This window comes from Amblyomma americanum, chromosome 1 (assembly GCF_052857255.1).
Source record: "Amblyomma americanum isolate KBUSLIRL-KWMA chromosome 1, ASM5285725v1, whole genome shotgun sequence".
Taxonomy (NCBI): domain Eukaryota; kingdom Metazoa; phylum Arthropoda; class Arachnida; order Ixodida; family Ixodidae; genus Amblyomma; species Amblyomma americanum.
In genome coordinates this window covers 544655250-544681948 of record NC_135497.1, presented here as the reverse complement: position 1 = coordinate 544681948, position 26699 = coordinate 544655250, and the positions used below count along the sequence as shown (strand labels likewise).

Here is a 26699-nt window from a genome sequence, read left to right as displayed (position 1 = left end):
CGGCCGTCGCATTTATTCCACGTTTTTTAAGAGAAATCAAGTGCTGTCTTTTTTCCTTTCGCTATTTGTTTGTAACGTCTGGCCTAAGGTGGAGGATGGCTGTGTGCTACTGCCTGCTGCCTGTCAAAACCACTTCTTGAGTACCCTCAACGGCGAGCGTTAGCATGCGTCGTAACCACTTACTAAATAATGTACTGCCATAAAGTGTAAGAAAACAATTCTTAGGCAAGAAATTTATTGCAGCGAAATATAGAACCGAGGACGAAAAGACAAAAACAGTCCAGGTATCACTGGAAACTACCACTTTCTAATACCTGGAGAATCCTGAGTGTGCAGCAGTCGCGCTTGCCTAAAGGCACGGCGCACTCATAGAGGGAATGGATGACAACTGTATCATCGCGAAGCCTGTCCCACACAGTCTTGATGGCTGCCCACAAAACGTCCGCGTTGGCATTCCCAATATAGGGCCTCATTAGGTTGGTGTTCATAATGGCCCGCACATTCTCTATTGGCTTAAGCGTGGTTGCTGCAAACGGAGGATTTTGCTAGTATTAGAAAGTGGTCTTTTTCAGCGCCGCCTGGACTTTCTTCTCTTTTTGTCCTCGGTTTTATATTTTGCTGCAATAAATTTCTTGCCTAAGAATCGTTTCCTTACACTTTATGGCAGTACATTATTTATGAAGTGGTTACGACGCATGCTAACGCTCGCCGTTGCGGGGTGTCAAAAAGTGGTTTTTACAGGCAGCGGGCTATAGCGCACAGCCGTCCTCCACCACAGGCCAGAAGTTCAAATGATTAGCGAAAGGAAAAAGACACCGCCACGAATGCGTTCCGCCATTGCAGTCGCCGGGCCGCACAGCGAGTATAGTGGCCATATGGAGATTGACGAGGGAAAGCGGCCGCCCGCTGCCAAGCTAAGCAAAAGCAGCTGCTCATGAGAAACGAGCTGAGACAGGCAAGCGGACGAATATAGGACGCGGCCACTGCGCCGCCTAGTCGTGCAAAGGCAGCTTCAAAATGCCGCTGAGGCACCCCGCAAAATTTTTTCCATGACTCTACAAGTGATTTGAGCTGGTGTAAGAACCGGCCATATTTGCAGGGTGACAGGGTGCAGATTATGTATTGTTGCAAGGGCCATGTGCATATGCTGGTGTAAGAGAGCCTTGGGGCAGATTCATATTTCTAGGTGTCTTTTGCCCTGGCGTGCTCAATCGGTGCGATGGTTACATTGCTCATGATGCTCTACGATTACACTGTACTTTCATTAATGAGTTTCCATCATTCATCTGCTGGCAAAGCCTTTGTGCAAAATTCTTCCTTTTTCCGATGTAGCTGGTGGAACATTAAGTTCAGAGATTTAGTAGATGGTGCTGGGTGCTCGTTCGTTCGCACAATCTCTCGGCAAAGGCGTGAAGTGTCCAGTGCTTGACAGAAGTTGGTGATGCATCAGTATTTCCTGGTTAAGGTGGAGCCAGGCCGCTTTATTTGTGCCTTTGTCATACAGGATGGTGGTGCAGGTTGTTTTTGTAGCTTGTTCAAAGTTCTGTTCTTTTGGTTTGAGGTTAAACTGTCGGACATGCTGTCTGATAAAGTTCATGTATACCCGTTGTGGCAGAGAGCAGTCGTAATGCTTTCCCGCTCCAGCTTGTGCTTGATGTTTGAGAAGCAGATTGTCTTGGTGCTTGAAAAGAGGAGAGACCATGGTTGCTTTGTGGGCTGTAGGGTGATTTCAAGTGAAATTGAAGCGGCAACCAGTGCGGGTAGGTTTTCTCGAGCCTGAAAGTGGCAGAAATGAGGATTCTTGTCTGGGCTCATTGGTTCATTGCTTAGAAATATTGACCCAGCACTACGAGACGAGGACAAGAAAACACTACACAATGGGGGCTGTGGTATGTGCTTGTTTTGTGTTTGTAAGCATTTCTAGAGAAAGTGGCAGTTGAGGCCCTTATCAGTTCACTAGCACGGTGAGAAATGCCGTTGCTTGTCACACATTCCAGGGCGAACTTGACGGCCGGCTCACAGGCTTGAAGTGCGCCAGAAACTTCCACTATGGACTTCTTCAGGATGGTAAAACAGTCATCCATGCGCTGAAGGATACCTTGGATACATTGGTGAATTACTGCAGTGTTCATTGCTAAATCAGCTCCAATGCCAGGCTTGCAGCCATCACCGTGAATGGTGCTTTCAATGCTGTGTTGCTGGTTTGCCTGAAGAATTTTTAATTGAGAAGTACGTGCCACCCCACCCCAAACTCCAGCAGTGTGCACAACTAAACTGCGCTGAGGCAGGTCCTTTTGGCAGATAGGTGGTTGACGAAATTGCCTTAGCATAGCTGAGTTATGCCAGCTCCTGGATTTCTGCTTGGGTGGTGCGTACTTCTAGTTTACAGGATAATTCTTAAGGCGAACTTACGATACGGCAATTGGAGCGCCGATCACGGTCACGGCTGCGAACCTGGCATTGGAAGTGATTAAGCAACAGGCGCTGCAGTCATTCATGAATGGACCTTAGGTATTCCTGTCATTAATGGACAATTGTTTTACCATTCTGAAGTCCATGTTGGAAGAATTTCTGGTGTACTTCAACCCCATTAACCAGCCCTCAAGTTCAAAACGGCCTCCTGTTTCTTGTCATGCTAGTGGTGCAAAAAAGACCTCAACTGCCTTTTTCTGTCCACAAAAAAACCCACCCACATGGGCACTACTTAAATTTCTTTTCAAATCACCGTACAGCCCACAAAGCAACTGAGGGCTCCACTGTCCTTTCCAAAGCCAAGACAATCTGCTTCTCATACATCGAGTGAAGCTGGAGGAGGGAAACATCATGACTAATCTCTGCCACAATTGCTGTGCGAAAAAGATTGTCTGACAAGTCTTCCAACAACAAACCAAAATGACGGAACACAACCCAAGCCACCAAAGCAGTCCACATCGCCATCCCATATGTGAAATTCACAAGTGAAATGCTTACTCGCTCTTTTGTAAGCAGGGAATAGGTGTGTCGCAAACCATCATCAAACCTTGGGCGCTTCATGCCTCAGCCAAAAAACCGCACATTGATGGAATGACCACAGTGTTGCCTACAAAATCCCTCATGCTTACTGCACCACCAGCCACATTAGCGAAAGGAAGAATTGTGGACAAAGGGTTCACCAGCTCAAGTATGGTGCCTGAAACTTTGAGAGCGCACTCCAATTGCAGAGCATTCTGAGGACTTTGGTTACGTATAAACTTTGAGCATACCCAACCCATCCTATTCAAGCTACAACTTATAGAATCCTGGGACACACAAGAGACACCTGGAAATACCTATTTACCAGTCCCAAGGCTCCTTTCCTCGGTGTACGTACATGGCCTTCGTGACGTCATACGGTCTGCACACCACTGCCCCATAAACACACATTGTTCTTGCCCTAGCTCATGTCACTCACTGTGGGGATGGCAGTGGGTCAAAAGGAGGTTAAACGTGTCTCTTGCTCCCACCCATTTGACCCTACAGAAATGGCCGAGTCAGCATCAAAATGTTGGCTCTCTCAATGAGCTTCGCTGCAACACGATGGCAAGACGGGCGAGTTGGTGATACATACTTAAGCGAAAATAGCACAAAAGACGAGGACAAGGAAAGAAAACAACAGGACAGTGCACAGAATAAGCTCGCATTCTTTTTACTCCATAGCTTTATGTAGCCTGATGGAAAAAACTTTAAATAAGAATTGCTGAAGATAATAGGAATGCCGTTTCAGGTTGCAGCGGCTCATAAACCTTGTATTCGTCACTGCAGTTTTTTTTAGCAATAGCTGCATTACGGTAGCATTTCAAGGCTTCAGTGTGGCGGTGCTGCCACCCTGTGGCACTCTGTGGCTGCGTCGCCACACTGTCACGTGGTTGGTCACGTGCGGAGCAGCTGCTGGGGGCGCAGCGCCATGGCTGATCACATGGTTGGTCACGTGACCAAGTTCCTCTCGGCCAGCTAAGCTATCGCTTCACTCCAGGTGTAACCAGGGCTAAGCCACCGCCTATTTTTTTTCATTTTTTGACAAGTACCTGAAGGTGAGGTTAAAAATGAAATTGACTTCATAATATGTGCTCACCCTGGTATCGTGCTGAATGTGGAGGTCATCGGAAAGGTGCGTTGTAGCGACCACAGAATGGTAAGGTCCCGAATTAGCTTAGACTTGAAGGGGGAATGGAAGAAGCTAGTGAAGAGGAAGTCCATTAACGAGCTAGCGGTAAGAGGGAAAATATAGGAATTCAGGATATCCCTGCTGAACAGATAATCAGCTTTAACTGAGGAAGACGATCTTATTGTTGATACAATGAACGATAAACTGACAGCAATCATTACAGAGTGCACAGTAGAAGTATGTGGTGGGATGGTTCAACAGGATACCAGCAAGCTATCTCAGGAGATGAAAGATCTGATTAAGAAATGTCAATGCATGAGGGCGTCTAACCCTACGGACAAAATAGGACTAGCAGAGCTATCGAAGTTAATAAATAAGCGCAAGGTAGCCGACATAAGGAAGTTTAATATGGAGAGAATCGAGCATGCTCTAAATAACAGAGGTAGCCTAAAAGCTGTTAAGAGGAAATAAGGCCTAGGTAAAAACCAGATGTATGCGTTAAGAGACAAGGAGGGCAATGTCATTAGCAATATGGATAAGATAGTTAAAGCAGCTAATGAGTTCTACACAAATATATACAGTAGCAAATGTAATCAGAAAGTTAATGATAGAGACTTGCACACAGCAGTGGGACGCCCAGCCAGTAATGAAAGAGGAAATAAAGAAAGCCTTAAGAGCAGTGCAAAGGGGAAAAGCAGCTGGTGAGGACCAGGTAACAGCAGATCTGCTGAAAGACTGAGGGGAGACTCTGTTATAAAATCTAGCCACCTTGTATACGCAATGCCTTATGACCTCGACCATACCAGAAGCTTGGAAGAACGTAAACATTATCTTAATTCATAAGAAAGGAGATGTCAAGGACTTGAAAAATTACAGACCGATCAGCTTACTGTCCTTTGCCTACAAGGTATTTACTAAGGTAATCGCTGATAGAGTCAGGGCAACCTTAGACTTCAATCAACCAAATGATCAGGCAGGCTTTCGTAAAGGATATTCCACAATAGATCATATTCACACTATCATTCAGATGATAGAGAAATGCGCAGAATATAACCAACCCCTGTATATAGCCTTCATTGATTATGAGAAAGCATTCGACTCAGTGGAAACCTCAGCAGTCATACAGGCATTGCAGAATCAGGGTGTAGATGAGCCGTATGTCAAAATACTGGAAGATATATATATAAGAACTGTACAGCTACCATAGTCCATAAAATTCCAATAAGTAAGAGCATCAGGCAAGGAGACGCAATCTCGATGATGGTATTCACCGCATGGTTACAGGAGGTATTCCGAGGCCTGAATTGGGCACAGTTGGGGATAAGAGTTAATGGAGAATACCTAAATAATCTGCGATTCGCTGATGACAATGCCTTGTTGAGTCACTCAGGAGATGAACTGCAAATCATGATCAATGAGTTAGATAGACAGAGCAGCACGGTGGGTCTAAAAATTAACATGCAGAAATCCAAAGTATTGTTCAACAGTAGCGAGGGAACAGCAGTTGAAAATTGGCCACGAGGTGCTGGAAGTGGTAAAGGAATACTTAGGGCAGGTAGTGGCAGCTGATCCGGATCATGAGGGAAATAACTAGGATAAGAATGGGGTGGAGCGTATATGGCAGGTTCTTTCAGATCATGAATACCAGGGTACCAATATCCCTCAAGAGAAAAGTGTACAACAGCTGTATATTACTGGTACTCACCTACGGGGCAGAAACGTGGAGGCTAACAAAAAGTGTTCAGCTTAAGTCAACAACAGCACAGCGAGCCATGGAAAGGGAAATGTTAGGTGTAATGTTAAGAGACCGGAAGCGGGAAGAGAGGGTCAGGGAACGCATGTTAATGACATCCTAGGCGAAATCAAGAGGAAGAAATGGGCTTGGGCAGGGCATGTAACGTGAAGGCAAGATAACCGCTGGTCCTTAAGGGCAACGGAGTGGACGCCAAGATAAGGCAAGCGTAGGAGGGGGCGGCAGAAGGTGAGGTGGGCGGATGATAGGAAGTTTGAAGGCATAGGGTGGGTGCAGCTGACAAAGGACGGGGTAATTGGAAAGACATGGGAGAGGCCTTTGCCCTGCAGTGGGTGTAGTCAGACTGATGTTTATGATGATGATGACCTGAAACAATTTAACTCGTGCAATAAACTCTGCTTGTTAAAAAAATATGTGAAGCTCCTGTCACCCCATTTTCTTTTCATTTATCTGACCGGCAGTGCCATAGAGACGTAGATATACCAAAAATATAAACCACATTCCCCCTCCAAGCCATTATACTGTAAATATCTGGGTGCCATTCCTGCACCTTGTCACATGTAATTGAAGTGCATTGATGACTGTTAAGCTTTTCCTACTGTGCTCGAAATGGGGACGTGTGCTCTTGACAGATGCGATCTCATCATCAGCCAGATTACGTCCACTGGAGAACAAAGGCTTTTTCTAATGCTTTTCATCACATTTTCCTTGCTTTCTTCGAGTTTGCTTTATACCACCTATGACCATTGACCATTTCTTGTTTCCTGCATTTTAAGTTCTGCCCAAGTCCATCTTTCCTGTTGTGTTAGGTCTGAAATTGCTATGGTGACTCGGTGGTTATGGTGCTGGGCTGCTGACGTGAATGAAGTGGGTTCGATCCTAGCAGCGGCGGTCGCATTTTGATCGAGGCAAAATGCTAGATGCCGCTGTACTATGCGATGTGAGTGCACGTTAAAGAACCCTGGGTGGTAGAAATTTTTGGAGCTCTCCACTATGGTGTCCCTCAGCCCGAGTCGCTTTGGGACGTTGAACCCCATGAACCAAACCTTGGTCTTGAACTGTGCTCGCAGTGCTTATTGCTACTTTTGTGTAATGGAATGGTGCAGGTGCTAATAGGACCACAGCTATGGATGCCTGCTGCAAAGTGGATATATGTAATGAAGAACACAAGCGACGCAAAGTGTTGCCTTGAGGTGGCACGGCATTTGTGGACATTAAGTGAGGCTTCTGAGCGCAGCCTTACTGGGCAACAGTGCCGCTCCATCGCGACTGCAGCCAGAAAGCTACCTGCCACACCAGAGAAGGTGGAAGTGATGAAGAGTAAGTAAATAGAGGCTACTCCCTACTTTTCTATTCACTTACAGATTGGACTAACTTTTCAACAAGTAGTTGTGGGATGCTGCACCATTGTCTTAAACCTGCTACATGCTGCTACACATTTGTGGTTCTTGATGAAATTGTTGTTAGGCTGCGCCAAAGTGCTTTTCCAGCAATTAAGAGCTGTGAAGAATGCGAAGAGGCAGAGACTACCACTTGTATAGAGAGACATGGCCCTGGTTCTTTCTTACCCACATGCGATGAGAAAAGTGACCGGCAGAATCCAGTGCTGGCCCGTTTTGCTTTTAGCATTTTACTGCCTTCTATTTATATGTACTATCGGGGACAAAAGTGGTATACTCCATGCAGTGGGAGCCGGAGCAATGAAAAACTGCATCGTAACGCCATCTACAGGCAGCATCTGGGATCCAGACAGCCAGCAGGAGCCCTTTATTATCTGCAGGCATGTTGTTTGATTCGTTTCAATGTTTCGTGCTTCAGCTCGCCAAAATGCCGAGCGGCGCCACAGCAGTAGCAATCTGATGGCCCTCTTGATTTTGTGTCTTTATTGCTACTGCTGCGGCGCAGCTCAGCATTTTGGTGAACTGAAGCACGAAACATTGAAATGAGTCAAGCGACATGCCTGCAGATAATAAAGAGCTCCCACTGGCTGTCTGGATACCAGATGCCGCCTGTAGATGGCGTTACGCTGAAGTTTTCCATTGCTGCGGCTCACACTGCGTGGAGTATACCACTTTTGTCCCCGATAGTACTTGGTGTGCTGCACGTCTGCTTCTGGCCTTGCCAACACTGTATTAAGTGAAAATGGCGAATGCGCATGCAAAGAAGAATTGCTTTGAGCAGGCTCGAGCAGTGCTAAAGTTGGATCCTGCTAGATTTCTCAAGCTTCTGTGCAGCGTCATTGTGCGCATGTTCAATGTGGACCATATGAAACGTTCAGGACACGCTCCAGCTGATTGCTTGACCCCACACACCTCATTTATGCACGGTGTAACAATGCCCTCAGCATCCGAGCTTCTGGTTTGTTTGTACTGTTGGTTCATATAAATAGGATTCTAAATTGAGCTACTTCTAATGATGGCAGGGTGGCATTTTCCTTGGGTCAGCGTATGGTGACCAGATCCCTGTGATCTCACATGCACATGTGCATCCTTGATCGCTAGTTTGTCTTCTGCCATGCGAGCTTGAATTAATGTTATGGTGTGAGCAAGCTCAAGCAGTTTCTTTGTCTCAGGCACTTGAGGAATCGTAGAAGTATGTTACAAGCACACGGCAATGCCGGATTCCTCAGCGGAGAATCGTGGTGTTCCTAGCGACATGATGACCAACAGGCGCAACCGAACGCTTTATCACGACAGTTGTGGCCATGGTGTGCTACAAGCATGGCTGCAAGGAACCTATGCTGTGCCTTGATATGGGGACAGTGCAGACAAACTCCTTGTGCATCATCGTCTTCTTAAAAGACCATGGACGCCTAATTTCAGTTGCATGTGTATTCGTTGAAATGATTTTTACACATTACAGTACTTCGTTCGCATAATTTCACCTACGACTGCTAAATAATTTACAATTGATTTTTCTTGATGCTGTTGCAGTTTCATCATCTAAACAATGACTGTGACACGTCCAGTGTTTAGATCATGTGAGGCAAAAAAGAACTGCAACATAATTGCTGTTGCATATTTTTAAATAAGTGCAACACAGGCCAATCTTATTGAAGAACTGGAATCACAACAAAGAACTTATCAGCAGTTATATTGTAGTTTTTCTTCCCTCACGTGAACCAAACACTCCCAATGCATCACAGCCATTATACGGCTCATGAAACTATAAGTTCATCAAGAGGAAATAAAATTATAAATTATTTAGTGGTCCTAGAAAAATTGCACATGGTGAACTCTGTATTCTGTCTAATGTATCATTTGACATAAGAAAACAAACTAAAATTTAGTATCTGGTCACCTCAAGTGTGGTTCAATCTCTGGCTCAATGAAGTAGATCGCTCTCATCCTGAACTACCCTATAACCTGTGGCCTGTTTATTCATCCTTGCTTTCTTTCCCATACCGACCCTTCAATCGGCATGCACCCGAAAACACAGCGATTATTGAGTGCAGTTGCGCACTAATTTTTCAATCTGTCTTTTACGTCTTAAAAGAAAACCATGCGGGCTAAATTGATATTGTAGAGGCTGAAGTGAAGACATTTCCTGCAACTTTCGCACAAAAAATTTGTGCTTTACCTGTACCGAATTTTGTGCATTTTTTAACACTGTTAATTTGGGCAAATTTAAAAAGTGCATGCGCATGTGGGCAATACGACGGCTACGCTGCACTGTTCAAATCTCTGCAGCATGTCATTTTTGTAAAACCATGCTGCAATGCTACAAGTTGATTGAAATGTCCTGTATTAAACTTTTGTGCTTCTTGTACAAAGCATGATGTAGATGCTCCAAATTGAATTTTCCCCCGCTAAAAACCCAGCTCCAAAATCCTTTTGGCCATTCCCTCCACTGCATTGAGTAAAACGGATATTTTCTTAATTTTTCAGATTGCCTGGCTTATTTCGTCGATCAACATCCTGTGCCGGAACTGCCGAAGGACCACCGAGTGGCTGCTGTGCGGAAGCACCTGCGCAGCTTCTTATGGAGGCAGCCCGCCAAGGCAAGAGGGTGCGGGGTGCTGCTGCACCTCGTGACACCCAAACCAATGAATTGCAGCAACACCCAAACCAGTGAACTGACGCTGGCCGCCAGGCAAAGAGGGTGTAACTGAATAAACACTCAGCTACCGTTCAACCTGACACTTTATGCACTTAATGCAAACATGGCGTAATGATGCCTGTTTGCCTCGATACATTCATACTGCATGTACTATACACACGTAATTCTGCTGTGGGCTGCCAGTCATACTTTCAGCTTATTATTCCAGAGAATCGTAGTCAAGTCCAAATTGCATTATCTTATTTATTTATTTATTCAAGTTACCTACAGCGCCTTGAGAGGCATTATTGTAGGGGGGGGGGGGGTAAGTACATTAACAGTAAAATTCAATACAGCACAAGAGAACAAAACAGAAATAAAAGTTACAGAAAAATAATAAGAACTTCCAAAAAGATAAAAGCATTCTGATTGCACCCGAGACACAGAACCAACACTGACAGCAGCATAATCAGAATATTGCAAGGTCAATTGCTGCCTGGAAATTCTCGCTCTGAAACACTTCATTAGGCAGCAGATTCCAGTCACTTATTGTGTTGGGAAAAAATGAATATTTAAATGTATTGATCCGGCAGTTATACCCTCTAATTTTCATGGTATTCTCCTTTCTACTCGAAACGTAGTGAGGTTGCCTTAAATAGAGGCTTTTATTAATTCCTGTTTTATTATTGTAAATGTCGTACAAAAACTTTATTCTAAAAACTTTTCTTCGGTGGGATAATAACTTCCAACCAAGAGCTTCCCGAAGTTCAGAACCTCTTACCTTAAAGTTGTAATTCCCAGTTACGAACCTTGCTGCCCGCTTCTGAACTCGTTCTAGCTTGTCCTTTAAAATATTTGTGAACGGGTCCCAACATACGCATCCATATTCGAGAATTGGCCTGACATTCGTAAAGTACAATGTTTCTTTTAGGCGTGGAGTCGTATGTTTAAAGTTTCTTTTAAAAAGGTTGAGAACGCAGGAAGCCCTGGCAGTTATCGCGTCGACGTGTGCGGTCCAATCCAACTTCGCTGTAAATGTGATACCGAGATACTTTACTCTGTCCTTTGTCTGTAGAACAGATTGATTTAGATTATAGTTGCCCCATATCTTCTTTTTTTTGTTTGTGAACTGCATGAGGTAACATTTACTGGTGTTGAGAGTCATCTTCCATTTGTCACACCACGCACATACCTTGTCAAGGTCAGACTGCAACAGAATGGTATCATTTGCGCACGTGATAGAACGGTAAAGAACACAGTCATCAGCGTACAGCCTAACACGGGAGCACAGTTCACTCGGCAAATCATTTACAAAAACAAGAAACAACAAAGGCCTCAGCGTCAGTGCGCGTCTTACGGAACTGCACAATTACAGTGTTTACAGCAAGCGCAGCATAATCGCCCTTTCTCATGCCATCACTTTATGCTGCTCTAATGAGGCAACCTTAGCCGGCTGCACATAAATTCAATGACTCACTAATCAAGCGGTTGAGAAAAGTCTGAAGGGAAGCTTCATCAACCACAGCTAGTTCAGCGAAAACAGCAAACCGACTTGGCTGCAGCAGTGAATAATAGTTGCACACAAGGATTTGCACATCTCCAGGGACCCCGGAACAGGGGGAGGGGGGGGGCAAGGAGGGCGGTCACTATCCCAATATTTTTCCAGAGGGGGCAGCACCCCCCTTCTCGAACTGCTTGCACTGGGACTAGATTTCTGACAATTCAAACATTTCAATTCTAGGACTCTTTTATTGTAAATCCCAGTAGGGCAGAGCTACTTGGCTTCGTAGCCAGATATAAAGCATTTCGTATATGAGTAGCCTAAACCATTCATGTTCCAACAGAAGTCGAGTGTCAGACCCCTGTACATGATCATGATTAGCAGAATTCAAATTAGGCACAAACTATTTTAATGCAATTAATCACTCCTTATGCGTAAAGCTTTCCGCCTATAAAGCTTCCCATTTCAATTCGTTTTATATTGCCGTGAGTCTTTGCACCGTATGTTCGTTTGCACTCAAATCCGCCGGCAGGCTGCTTTCTCATTTTGTTTTGTAATGCGAGATGTGATCAGACTTGTCTCTATTGATCGTGGCAACATCCAAACGCTTCCACAATTTTCGAAATTGTTGCATAGTTGCCTTGGTTCTTTATCTCGAAGTTTCCTTGCCAGCTTTAAATTGAGCGCGGCCAAGTACTGCAAGCAATCAGTTCGATGGCCACCGAACACGCTTGTGGCTGTCGCCGCCGCCGAGTCATTCAGTTCTTAGTGTGCGCGGGTAAGCCCATTAAACTCTTAATTTAGAAAGCTTTAAGTTGTCTTCTTGACATCTGGAGTGTCGTCACCAAAAAGGGACCATTTGCATCAATCTTTGAACATTGAAAATTAATTTAAAAATAATGTGAAATTTATTATGTAATTGAGCATTTAATAAATATAATAAAGTAAGCTCGAAGTCTTGCCCCCACTGAAAAATGTTCCGGAGTCCCTTGTTTTGTACTCTCCTTTTTCGATGACTGCCCTCAGTAGTTGCAGCCGAAAGTATTACGAGAGGGGAGCATGGCGAGCATGATTAGCAAGAGATCGAACCTTTTCTTAAGAGCCGATGGACGTTTCCGCAACATCCAAATAGAGATTTTGCTGTCTTTGGCTGTAAAAGGGAATTTCCTGAAGAAACATTGAAAGAGAATCCAACTCTTCCGAAACCATTCACAACGTTTGTGTATCATGCAATTTCAGTTCTCTGTTCGTAAAAACTACTGAACTGCAAAGACAATCACGGTGAGATGTGCCGGCTAAAACTGATGGATTCTTATAGCTATGCGTGCCTCTTCTCAAAAACTGTGCGTTCAGCATTAACTAAAGACAGGACGGATATCAGTACTTTGCCAAGAAGTCGCACTCAAAGAAGCACCCAGCTGAAGCTCTGAACCTAAATGTTCTTTTTGTGCATTCCCTTGTTTCAATTCCAGTGAAAGTGTTACAGTTGGTATGCTGTACGCCCATTTGGCACACAGGGACTTTTCTGCTGGGCGCGCATGGCATCTATTTTTTGCCCGTTTTGTTAGGCAGCGGGCGCGATGAGCGACGGGGTGGATAGTTTCGTGGCGCTCCCTGCGGTGGCGCCCTTTAGTACTGCCGAAGGTGGCTCTCTTGTAATTTTTTTTTTGCCTGGCAAGAGCAGCGCACCGCGAAAAATTCCAATTCGAGAGGAAATTCATTGCACTTGTCAAAGGTTTTCCCTTAGTGAACATGAATCACTGGAGTTCCATTACACAATTACATAAATACACCCAGTGCAGCTTTGCTTATGGTCACGTCGTGCGCTGACACATATATACCCTTTGGAACATGAAAAGCTCGTCAAACATCCGTCGGACATCTGTAGAGGTCCGCAAATGTCCCACGGATGTACGTCCGTTGTCCGAGGGACAGCTGGCTAAGAGAAATTGGCAGTCCTGAGAAGGTCCCATGGACTTCAGAACCAGACAATCAGACGTACTTCTTTTCAAGCAGCCACGGGACATCCCGCAGAGCTACCGAGACGACGGACGTCCGCACGATATCCCATGGTTTCACCAGTCTTAACTGCAGGATGTCGACAGGACGTTCATAGGAACAGCGCCTATAATTGCAGTAATTGCACACCTCCTTAAATCCCTGCTGCAAAAGGCTGCTTTCATTATGTGCAGATATTCACACACCAGTCTTGAGTGCTTAAACGTGTGCTTAAAAGGTTTCTTGTCAATGGCACGAACCAGCAGTCTCCTCGTTCAAGATACCATCTTGGTGTGGGCCTAGCAAGCTTATTTACAGTGAATGCCTCTGTTGGCCAGTTTCCATCCTCCTTATTCACTGCCAAAAGCACTCTTTGAAAGCAGGGGTGGTGGTAAGCCGTGCCTGCTACTTTACACAGGAATATTTCCTTTGGCAGTTAACAGAGCGATTTCAAAGTGGCAACCGGTGGGCACAAAACAGTAAAACAGCTTAATCAGGACAAAACGAAACAGGCACTACTAGAAAAGGGATCTCTGGCATGTATCATCCGCATACAACAAACCACATAGTTGAAGCACTTATGACAAATGTATGCACTCCTGCCCATAATATAAAACACTGGCTTCCACAACAGGAATTTCAAGATTGGGCAAGTTGGTCAGACATGCTAAAGGGAATAATGGCGCAGCATCAAGTGACTAGGACAGCAGGAGAGCACGCACACAAACACACAAGCGCTAACTTACAATTTTATTGTTTGGCTGCCACTATGCGGAATTTATACAAAGCAACATGCCCCAAACTGTGAACAATAAAAAAACAGTGACGCTCATGGGCGCGATGTGCGAAGCAGCAAATCATGATATCGCACAAGGCAAACAACATGACGAGTGCACTAAGCTCTACCGCAGCACGGTGAACATCCCTGTCGCTGATGACTACATAGAAAAAACATGAGGTAAAAGACGGGAAGAAAACAAGCTAAAACCTTAACGCATCACGAACATATCGCCGAAGAAAAATGAAAAATCTTGACGGAAGGGCACGCCACAAAAACCGCGAATGAAAAAAAAAGGACAAGAGGGGTGTCACACAGGAAACTCGGATCTCCTTGAAACTTCTTTCTCTTAAAGGACCGCAAGGGACTTTCAACTCAAAGGAGTTAGCTCCATGTCACACGGCCTATGAGCGAGCTTTTGAAAGCTGCCGCTAGGGGCGCATTATGCGCTGCTCACCTCGTGCGCAGTCATGAAAGACACGCGTTATATATTGCTAAACAGTTTTTGTTACTTGTCGTTTCTTAAAAAATATAATTATTTATGTATTGCATCTTAAAAAAGGTCATCTATCTTAGAGAGGAAAAAAACGCGCAGTTGGAGCAAACGCAGCGGACATTCCGAGAACGCACGGTTCGAGAGTGGAATGTAGCTGCTCAACTCAAATATCTTTGTCAGTGCTCAATTACTATATTATATGCAATAAAACAGTTATATTTGCGGGTAAAAATGAAATTAATAAAAATGAGGGTGATTTCTTGACTCGAAATTCAAGCACGCTCGGAGCAAGAGTACTGCCTTCAGTCTGCAATGCTATCAATGCGGAAAGCTGGGCTAGTTGGTATGTCAAAATAATTAAAAGACTAGCGCATTAAACTGGGACGCATACAGAGGAGACAGGACGACAGGTCTTCTCTGTCTGCATCCCAGTTTTATGCTCTAGTCTTTTAATTAATTCATTCTGCAAGAGAGATCTTTCATCTCCTCTCGTTAGGAACTTCCTTAAACTTCCTTTGCTAAAGGACCGCTGTGTGACACGGCGCGCATCTCCCTCGAGATGAAGACGTCCTTGGTTGAAGGGAGTTGAAAGGACTTTAGCCGCGTCCGTGTAACAGGGGTGTGTATAAAAGCGCTAAACACATGAGAATGAAACCTAAAATGCCTAGCCGCCGCGGTGGCTGAGTGGTTATGGCGCTCAGCTGCCGGCCCGAAAGACGCGGGTTCGATCCCGGCCGCGGCGGTCGAATTTCGATGCAGGCGAAATTCTACAGGCGCGTGTACTGTGCGACGTCAGTGCACGTTAAAGAACCCCAGGTGGTCGAAATCTCCGGGGCCCATCACTACGGCGTCTCTCATAGCCTGAGTTGCTTTGGGACGTTAAACCCCTATAATCCAAACCAAACCTAAAATGCCAACAGAACACAGCTAGAAACTCTGCAAACGCTGTACAGTTGCTAAAACCGGCTTGCTTAAGCTCCTCGGATCAGGCCTTCCTTCTGAACATTTCAGAGGCTTGCTCCGGTTCTTACGCTCTCCCTAAAGTCATCTGTGTAGTAGCTTAAAACGACTCAACTACACACAGGTAACATGAACTTACTCAATTTGCGTATAGCTTTTAATTAATTTATCTTATTTATCAATGCATATCCAAAGTAACAACAAAACGACACACATAACCGCGAGTTGTCAACGCCATCGCCCCTTCGGTGCGACGCGTGGCCCGTTGGACAATTTAACGAAATGACGCCTGTCCCACATATCTCGGTGGACACCCGAGCCGCGCCGTAAGGGAAGGAAAATGAAATGAGAATTGATTTTAAGGAAAGGAATTGACGCCTGTCTCAAAATTCTCGCTGGACACCCATACCGCGCGGTAAGGGAAGGCAAATCCCTTCCCTTACGACGCGGTTCAGGCGTCCACCAAGATGTGCAATTTTTCGCTCACGGCCAACGCCGCCGACGACACCGGCTTTTATGCGATACGAGCTCCTTAACGCTGTCGCGTTAAAAAGGAAGGGAGAGAGAGAACTAGAGCGATGCGATGGAAGAAAAACTGGCGCAGGACTGCACACCTAAAGTAAGTGTGCTGGTTGAACCGACGACGATGGTGATGATGAAATAATACAGAATAGCTGGCACACCTCCACATATATTGTTTAATGAAGAGCACAGGTTACAGCGCACTAAGAAACGTCAGTAATTAGCTGCCTTTGGTGGAACAAGCATGTGTGCGCAGCTTACACGCTACACGTCTCCGTCGTCTCACTTAAGGCCCACCATAATAGCCATGATACAACGATGACCGTGACGAGTAGATTAAATAAACCCGTGGATTTGGGCCTCTGTCAGGCGTCAATCAGGCACCAACCACGACGGCCGTTGTAGAGCCGGTCCTGGGCGTCGATAACAGTGCGGACCGGCTTCCCAGGAAATGAGAGCTGACCAAGACGATACTTTCGCCTTCTCACCTTTCCTCACTCCCTTTGGCCCACTCTAGGCGACCACATCCGCCTCCTTGCACGTTCCCTATACGGCGCTATTCTACTGTTACAATAATTAATAATAATAATTGGTTTTGTGGAAAGTAAATGGCGCAGTATCTGTCTCACATATCGGCGGGCACCTGAACCGCGTCGTAGGGGAATAAATAAAGGAGGAAGTGGAAGAAGAAAGGAAGAAAGAGGTAACAAAGTCGAGAACCCCGGAATAATTTCGACTACCTGGGGATCTTTAACGTGCAGTGACGTCGCACAGAGCACCCGTGCTCTGCTTTGGAGGGTATGTTGTGCGCGGGCGTATATTCTGCACATGCCGTAATTGCGGCAGACAGCTTGAGATCTGTTGATGATGTAGGTTTGTTTCTTTTTTCCTCAACGGAGAGTATGGAAAAATCACTCTGCCTCTACAGTGCTTCTTGTTCATGTGGGGGGTTAATGCTTGCAGAGTGCGATAAACGTTGATGGCCGCCGATGCCGACCGGGATGCATAGTTTGTCGCGACGGTATATGTGCGGTTTTCACAAGCACCAGAGCCAACGCGACAGGCTTGGAAGGTTTTGAAGCAAAAAACTTCACCACGCCAGCTTTTCGAGCCGTCGGCGGGGCCGCAAGTTTGACCTCGAATTTAGCTAGAGGTCAACGTGGCCGCGAGTGTCACCTTGAATGTAGGTAGAGGTCAAACCATGAAAAATGACGCCTGTCTCACATATCTCGGTGGCCCCCTGAACCGCACCCGTTAGGGAAAGAAAGTGAAAAATAATTGACAGTGGCCTAGCTCCGCTATGGTAGGATATACGTAGCATAAGGTACGTTGCCCTAGCTGCGATTGTTGTTGGCACTGTATATTTAACGAGAGACATGTCCGATTGAAGTGTCCGGGTTGCAGATGCACTTTCGGAAATTCGAATGGTATGATCAGCCACCCGATGGGCCTACACATCCTCTTCGGTTGGCCGCTGTTGACTGATGCCTTCCATAGGCTCATCTCGGCGTCTATGCGGCGTCTATTACGCTCGGCAGTCTGGCGTCTCCGTTTGGCAAGACGTTCCTATCTCTGTTCGGGCGTCTCCGCTGCTCTCTCCGCCTTCTGACGCTCATTCTTTCTTTGTTGAGTAGCCAAATGCGAGGCGACAACCTCAGGATCGAAACAGTTAATGTTCTCTTGTCTATACCTCCGTTTAGCAGCGGCTGGACTCTCCTTCTGTGCATCCATATCAAGCGTTGCGAAACAGCTGCCGATTACATATCCGTTTTTTATATGCAATGCTGCGCATGCGACGACGCGCGGTGTGGGTGAAGAACACGGTGTGACGCCATAACCAACGGCGGCGGCGGTGAGCCGGCGGTGTGGTGTCACGCCAGATGGCGCCGCGAGCGCAGAGAGAACAGTAACCGTCCCACATGTCTCGGTGGACACCGGAACCGCGCCGTAAAGAGAAGGATAAAGGAGGGAGGGAAGCGACAAAGCGCGCGGCGCACCCACTCCTCCTCCCAAGTAGCCATGGTAACGGCGCATGGCCACAACATTCCTCCGTACCATAGTAGCACATGCGCACAACTGGTGTCTCTCCTGTACCGCAAAATGCACGACTACTAGCCTAGTGTAGCACAAGTTACAAAAATGGCAATGGCTTAGCTCGGCTATGCCAGTAATACGTAGCGAGAGGTACCTTTCCCTGGCTGAGCTTGTTTTTCGGAAATTCGAATGGCGTGATCAGTCACGCGACGGGACTTCACATCCTCTTCTGTTGGTTCCCGTTGACCGACGCCTTCCATAGGTTCTATCTCGGCGGCTATGCGCCGTATATTACGCTCGGCAGTCTGGCATCCCCGTTTGGGAAGGCATCCCTCTCTCTGTTCGGGCGTCTCCGCTGCTCTATTCGCTTTCTGACACTCATTCTTTCTGTTGAGTAGCCAACTGCCAGGCGACAACTTCAGGATCGGAAGAGTTAATCTTCTCTCTTCTATACCGCCGTTTAGCAGCGGCGGAATCTCCTTCTCTGCATGCCTATCAAATGATGTGATACAGGCGCCCATTATACCTCCGCCTTTTCTGCGCAGTGCTCCGCATGCGACGCGCTGTTGGGGTGATAGAGCGGCGTGCGGCGAGGCGGCGACGGAGAACGCGGCGCAGCTGTGGGGTCTGTCTGGTTACCATGGTATCGGCGCATGCGCACAACTGCTCATCCGCCTGACGTTACGCTCGGCGTCGAGGGTCGAGCGAGCGCGCTGCCGCGGCGACGGTGAAGCGCGCGCCGCACTTTGCTCGTCTCCGGTTGCTATGGTAACGGCGCATGCGCACAACTTTCCTCTCCCATGTACCGCGAAATGCTCATCTAGTTGCCCATTGCAGCTCCGGCTACAAAAAATTGGAGGACGCTTAAGCTTCGTCTTTAAGAGAAGGACGCTGCCGCATGTTGCAGCGTTGCCAAGGGATCCAAGGAACGCCGCTGTCCATTCTGCGCGACGTCTTGCCCGGACAATTTAAGGAAGGGAAACATATCCTGGTGGTGGCTGAGGGGTTTGGGCGCTCGGGTACTGATCCGGAGTTCCCGGGATTGAACCCGGAAGCAGCAGCTGCGTTTCGATGAAGCTTAAACGCTATGGCGCCCGTGTGATGTGCGATATCAGTGCACGTTGAAGATCAACAGGTGGTCAAAATTATTCCGGAGCGCTCCACTATGGCACCTCTTTCTTCCTTCCCTGAGTCCCTCCTTTATCCCTTATTTTACGGCGCGGCTCAGGTGCCCGCCGATATTGGAGACAGATACCACGCTATTTCCTTTGCATAAAAAACAATTTCATATATGACACGCAAATGCGCCCCTGTGCTGTGCGATGTCAATGCACGTTAAAGATACTCAGCTGGTCAAAATTATTCCAGAGCCCTCCACTACGGCATTACTTTTTTCTTTAATTCTCTCCTTTATCCCTTTATCCTTCTTTCACCTTTCGGGCTCGCAACCCCGAACTCCCCATCGTTTCTGCGCGCCGTATTGGTCAGACACGACACTTTGTCGTCACTTTCGCTGACACCAAGCTTCCCCGATTCATGCTGTACATGGGCTTTACCTTCGAGGTGTTCCCTTACGAGGGGAGCCTGTAGGCGTGTTACCCCTGTTACCAGCTGGCCGCAGAGTGAACGTGTGCCTTCAATCATGCCAACTCACTTTCCGCCGCTGCGGCCGTGGCCCTTGAGCCCCGACGAGCCGGCAAACCACCCTCCTGTCAAGCCACGTGCATTTTGTGCAAAGGCCCACATCCCACCGGCAGCAGGATCTGCAAATACCGTTTCTTGGCCACCAAACTGCCCAAATCATCCCAATCTTCACGGATACTGACAGTGACTCCGTAGCCTTATCACATGGCGGCCAGTACCGCTCCCGAGGTCGCCGCAACCAACAATGACCGCCAAAGAGATCACCCTTTCCCGCCACTGCGAAGCAGCAGCTCCAGCCACAACAGCCGTAACCGCTCCTCATCACGCTCACGGGATTCCCGGGATAACTCCCAGACAAGGTCGGAGAGCCTGCCAGCCAAGCAGGTGGGATGGAACACTCCTCCACCAACTACAAGACAACTGGCCAAACCCGCAGGTAAGGGAACTGGAAGACATGGTCAAACAACTACAGCTCCAGTTGGCGCAGGCCAATGCCAAAATTTACTGCCTGTTGCCCGCACAGGCATACCAAAAACTGCAGCCGCAGCAGATGGCTCGCGTTCCGAACACCGATCACAAAAATGACTCCAACATGGACACCGACCAGCCCAAATGACTAAGCTCAGAGCTCCCCCACCCTCCACCTCCGACAGTGATGATGAATTCGATGTCTTTGACGCTCCTATCTCTAAAGTAGAGGACGCTCTCCAACGGCTGACCCCCACTATTGACCGTCTCATTGACGGCTGTTCCGCCACGGCAGCAATATCCACACCCTCACCATCCATCTCGACATCCTTACGCTCCCGCAGCCGCGAGTGCAGCCGCGCGCGCGTGTGCTGGCGGTATTCTCAAAACCGCCATAACGCTTCCGCAGCGCCCCGAACCCTACACGTAACGCGATGGCTAGCGCGCCCATCACGTTATGGCAGTGGAACTGCAGCTCAGCGCAAGAAGCTCATAAATACAAATTAGGAAAAGGAACAAAAACAGAGCACGAAAGCGGAACTCAACCACGCAGAACGAAGCAGGCCATCGGCCTCCGTCTCGCGTCTTCGCGATCCCTTGATCCGTCGAGAACTGAACCATGACACGCATAATTGAACGCATTATAAAAGCCAAGCCACAGCTACAGTCTCAGGTACCGAATGTCGGGAGGTTGAGGATGGATAGCTCGAGCTCACCCCCCTCTCCCCGGGGAATGAACGATTGCGTCACTGGACAGCGTATGTCTTCTTTCGTAGTTTTGGACAAATCGACTAAAGAACTACACGCTTAAAAGTTAGAAGAGCCCCAAAGTATCAAACTGCCGTTAGTACATAGATTTTTCTTCCTCCAGCAAAGGAAAGGATGACTACCACAGGAGAACACTAATACTTTCAGATCCAGTTCACTATCATGAAATCCGGCTTCCGAACGCATCAAGCGACTCAAATGAATGGCCATTTGAGAATGGCAGGTTTTCCTTTGGTGTGCGGGCTTTTCTGTGACTTAGAACCTTCTTCGGCCATTCGAAACATGTCTGTACCCGAAACACAAACTATATGTAGGTGCCTTTCAAGATGAGCCGTCTGTAACTCCGCCTGCTGTTTTTCGCATGAAGAGCACCTCCTAATACTGATTTTGCAATCTTTTCCCTTTTATGAAACCAAGCCAAGGCTTGCTCCAGGGTACAAGGTAGCTATACTGTGCAACCTGACCTTGACAAAATATAAAAAGAAGATTGTCATCAAAAAGGGAATACGTAGACATCACGACATTATATAAAGCTTACAACAGTTTCTTTATGGATGCATGAAAAAGACTGATCATGCTAGCTGCGCTGTCTTGGGAGAGACCTTGCGATCGATCAGACGAATAAACGCAAATGCATCTATTTTTCGAGCCGGAATTTTTGGTTTGGTAACAAATTTAAACCGTATAACCCAGCGTAAACACAGAAAATCACTGGTTTCTTAAAATTTTCTTCAAAAGAATACATATCTTGAGCCTCATTAAACGACTAGTTTTTATAGAAGTTGTTTTTGACTGTGTTCTTTTGCCTGGATCACCCTGGTCTTGACGCACTATGGCCTTCGTTGTTGAGGTGCCACGATTTTATTCAGAGATCAACTGCGCGAAGGTATACATTCTTGATTGCGCGCTAGCCTTTGTATATTATCAAGGACAGTGAACTTCATAACAGTAGAATACGTCAGCTTTTTCAAAACTATCACAGCCCCCTGAGCTCAAGTTATTCCTTTCCATAAAATTGGTATTCAATTCCCCGCGTTGCCGATTCATGATTACACTTTCATCTTTGACTTCTGCTTCTGTCTTTTTGTTCCGTAATGAGTTTGGTTGCTGGTTTACGTATCTTCAGCTTCTTTTGTTCATTTATTTAGTTATTTAGTATTTTTACATAAGGCTCATCTACACTCCAATTCCGAAATGACTGCATGGCTGAGGAAGTTTCAACTGAGAAAAACGCTTTCACATAATCTATGAAAGCTATATACATGGTGTTCCACCTAAGACTTTACTCAATTTTTTAAAAATAGGCTTCTTGAGTTAGAAGAGCGCGTTTTTCGTAATAGAATTGTCAGTGGTGAAGTACATCATATTACAGTTAAGGCGTTCTTGCTAGCAGGCTGGTTAACTAATATTGAATAGTTAACTTTTTTAACTAGATCTGTTGGGCTTCTTAAATATTGAGGGGTGTCTAGCCCACCATCGTTAATATCACTATCAGTTTTTAGAATTAAGAAAGCGCGGTTAGCCTCTTCGATGTGACCCATCATATTTTGCCTACATCGCACCAAAATGCTTGCGTTTTCTCTCCAGTACACGCCACTCATCGAAATAACCCAAATTTGGCGGGCCACAGCGCCGAAGGTAATCCCCTTTTCGAAATTCTAAAAAAATTATATGGATAATACTTACGGTTGGCTACACGCCTCTGAATATTTAAGGAGCTTAAAAGTAACAGTTAAAAAGTTAGCTATTCAATATTAGTTAACCAGCCTGCTAGTTAGCACGTCGTGGCTGTATTATGGAGTACTACTCAAAAAGCGTGCTTCGTAAGCACTGCCCGTGGTCGGCAGACTGTTTTTCGGCTGTGCTTTTATATTTTAAAAATGAATCTGTGTAGTGATAGGAACTAGATACAGTGAAAAAAGGCTCACCTAATATATCTGTTTGGTCTTTTATATTTGTCTGTACACAAGGGGCTATCAGAAGAGGAATCGTGAACAGGGAGTAGTCACCATCTAGTTTGTGTTGTGCCTCGCTCATTTTTTTCTATGAGACCTGGCTGTTTATCGAAGAACTGAAGCTCTTCCAAGATGCTTTTTCGGCATTGCGACGTACGTACCGAGCTTTAGCTCCTGCGTTTTTAAAGTTTATAAGGTTCTCCTGCGTGGGGTATCTGCGAAAGATGCCCCAAGCTTTTATTGTTATTTTTTTGCTTCTGTGCAATCTCGTGTCCCCCACACTTTATGGTTCTGTCGTACTACTCCTGAAGACTGAGGGATAGCCAAGTGTGCGGCAGCAAGAATAAAATTTGTGAACTTTTCATTTATATCGTTAGCATTAAGATTTTCTAAAACAAGTTTTCTAAAGTGGCTTCTTTTCTGTAAAGTTGCCAGTCTGCTACATAAAGCTTCCAACGCCGTGGTTTTGTGGGGATGACTGATGGTGGGCATTAGAGGCAGTTTTCAGCAAGATTTTTGCTTCCATAAGTGTTGTCTAAAACATCCCATTTAAAATCTCTAAAAACCAATGGAGAGTTAAAAGAAAAATATAAAGCACTCATTTTTCCTTAACTAGGAGAGCAATAATAACCTTAACCGCTGTTCAAGGAACAAATATTGCTGGATAGTACAAAATCATCAATGGCCTGACCTCTGCTATCGGTTTTCTCACTGCCCCAAAAACAAGATTGCGCATTAAAATCTCCAACTACCAAGTATGACTCCGGTAGCTCTTCTAAAATGTTCTCTAATTCATGTTGTGTTGCTTTGAGGTGTGTTTTCAGATATATATAACGAAGTGTAATGGTTTTTTAAGCACACACAGTGGTTGCTACGGCTTCAGCTGCTACTCCAGGTTGCACAATGATAGATTCTCCTCCCGAGAGTTTTCTCGCCACCTCTCATTCACGGCAGAATACAGTGCACCTCTTTAGGTCCTTTGTGTGCTGAGGACCAAAATTGATTTCTTGCAGCACATAAAAAGCAACAAGAGGAATTTTGTTTAAAATGTCTTTTATGTCATTACAGTCATTTAAAAGTAATCTGCAGTTCCAATGTATCATGAAAGCCGTCTTAATGTTGTGTGTCCGTGCAGAGAATACTAGATTAACTTAGCTTTGGCCCCATGACTCGGAGGCTCAATTTTTTTGATCGATCGAAGTTTTCGGGTAGTCTGCATGACCGAGAAGTGGATTGAAGCAGCCCGGACCGTCAAGTCAACATCCTGTGCCACGTTCCACGTCAGTCGTAGTGGCGTGCATTTAAAGCTACATTTTCGAGTTACGCACACGTTAAAACTCCTGCTGCATGCATTTAGAATTTTGATATCACTAGAGCTACTTTCTTAATCAAGGCGTCTAACCAAAATTTTGGCATTTGTGCGGCTTCTTGCCGCGCTTTAGTTCCTTTGACGTTTTTGATCGTCTGAAACACGTACGTAACGTCGCAATCAGGAGGCAACAGAATGCGAGGAGGCGGGGGAGATTTATTTCGGCATTGTCACCCAAAAATATCACCTCAAATGCATGAATGTATGACAAGGCGTGTACTTCCACTCATAATATTGACACGAGGATTGGAAGTAGAAGAAGAAAGAGATCGCAGCTTCTAGAAGTAGACGACGCTGAAGTGTAGGTCCGTTTCTCTGGTGCCCTCGTTCAGATGCTGCAGTTCCTTTTCAGTGTAACAACTGTTACACATGGAGAAGTGCTGGGTGCGCTTCCCGACCTGCGTACGCCTACGAGATAAAGACGGCACTCACACCGGTCCATGAGCGCCCAAGCCGCCTCCTCCGCGGTGAGACACCTGAGTTCGGGCCTCTTGACAACCCGACGAGGAAGACGCAGCCTCGACCGACGGTCCCACCGGAAATGGCCACAGACAGTAGGTTCCCGGCGCCCATCCTCTACCACACGCCGCGAACACCGCCATCTTTTCACGGCGACGTGTACGAAGATGCGGAAGACTGTCTGGACACCTTCGAGCGGGTCGCCCGCTACAACGGTTGGAGCGACGACCGTAAGCTCCATAATGTGTATTTTGCGCTCGAGGACTCCGCTAGGACATGGTACGAGAACCACGAGAAAGACATTTCGCCAAAATCTCATAGCTACATTCCCCAACGCAGACCGCCGGGAGAAAGCTGAAGCTGCGCTTCGCTCCCGTAACCAGCGGACTAACGAAAGCGTCCGCATGTATGTAGAGGACATGACGCGCTTCTTCAAGCGTGCTGACCAATCCATGGCGGAGGAGACGAAGCTTCGCCACCTCATGCGCGGGGTCAAGCAGGAACTTTTCGCCGGTCTTGTGCGCAGTCCACCGCGTACTCTTGCCGAATTCCTCACGGAAGCGACTACCATGGAGACGACGCTCCTGCAACGAGCCCGGAAATACAATCGGGATGTAAGCACGCTTGGGCCCGCTGTTTCTTCGATGCCGCTAGGGAGTGATGCGGCAGTTTTGCGGGACCTAATCATGTCGATCGTCAGGGAGGAATTACAAGCCCTCCAGCTGCCTCCCAGCGCGCCGTCTGTTACATCGCTGTCTGAAGTCGTCCGGGACGATGTGCGCCTAGCAGCACAGCAGCAACAACTGCCTGAGATCCCAAGACAGACTGAGGTCAGACCAACCTATGCATCGGTCCTCCGCCGGGCCCCAACGCCAGGCTACGACGTGAATACCGCGACTCACGCAGCGCAGCAGTCTGGTCTTTCCCGTGTGCCTGCTCGACCAGCTTATCAGCGGCCACGGAAGTGTGAAGTGTGGCGTGCACCGGACCGGCGGCCCCTTTGCTACCACTGTGGTGAGGCGGGACATCTTTACAGGGCATGCCCGTACCGCCGAGTGGGTCTGCGTGGTTTCGCGCCCGACGACCCTTGCCCCCGGAATGACGAACGACCATTCGAAATTGAAGCTCATCTGTCGGCCCGTCAGAGGCCTGGGACATACGGTCGCTACGATCCTAGGTCGTCATCTCCGCTGCGTTACCGTTCCCCAAGCCCTCGCCGAGACGCCGTCTACCCTGAGCGGCGTTCTCCCAGTCCACACCGGGAAAACTAATTCCAGCGGTCTCCGGAGGCAAGGCCGCTGCTGTCGGGAAAACTGAAGATCCTCCGCCGCCGATATACCGATACGCTGATTCCTCACCGGGGCAGGGTAGCGACTGCATCCGACGCGCAACTTCTGATTTGCGTGTGACGATTGACGGAAGTGACACCATCGCTTTATTTGATACTGGGGCTGACTATTCCGTGATGAGCCACACCCTCGCCCAGGAATTGAGCAACGTTTTGACACCATGGTTGGGCCCTAGAATTCGCACGGCTGGAGGTCACCTCATTAGCCCGGCCGGAAGGTGCACAGCCAGAGTCGGCATCCGCGGTTTCGTCTACGTGGGTGAATTCGACGTGTTGAGCGAGTGTTCGAGAGATTTGATCCTGGGCCTCGACTTTCTACAGGCAAACGGTGCTGTGATCGATCTACACGAGGCGCGAGTCACATTTTCGACGAAGCAAGCCGTGGCGCACAGTAACACAGAAGGCCCAGGAGTCAACGCTCTGCGTATAGTCGAAGACGTAATGCTGCCACCACGGTCCAGTGTGCTGGTGTTATTGAGGAACGA

General features: G+C 47.0%; 1 protein-coding gene across 4 annotated transcripts in view; it reads left to right on the top strand.

Annotated features, from left to right (window-relative positions):
• Window positions 1–10015, top strand: part of LOC144116310 (uncharacterized) — a 43235-nt gene extending 33220 nt beyond the window's left edge. For all 4 annotated transcript variants that reach the window (XM_077651049.1, XM_077651050.1, XM_077651047.1 and 1 more), the window contains 2 exons: window positions 6983–7196; window positions 9764–10015. In XM_077651049.1, the coding sequence (XP_077507175.1) occupies window positions 6983–7196; window positions 9764–9987 (438 nt within the window). In that variant the 3' untranslated portion in view covers window positions 9988–10015. The remainder of the gene's footprint in view (window positions 1–6982; window positions 7197–9763) is intronic.
• Window positions 10016–26699: the final 16684 nt, after the last annotated feature.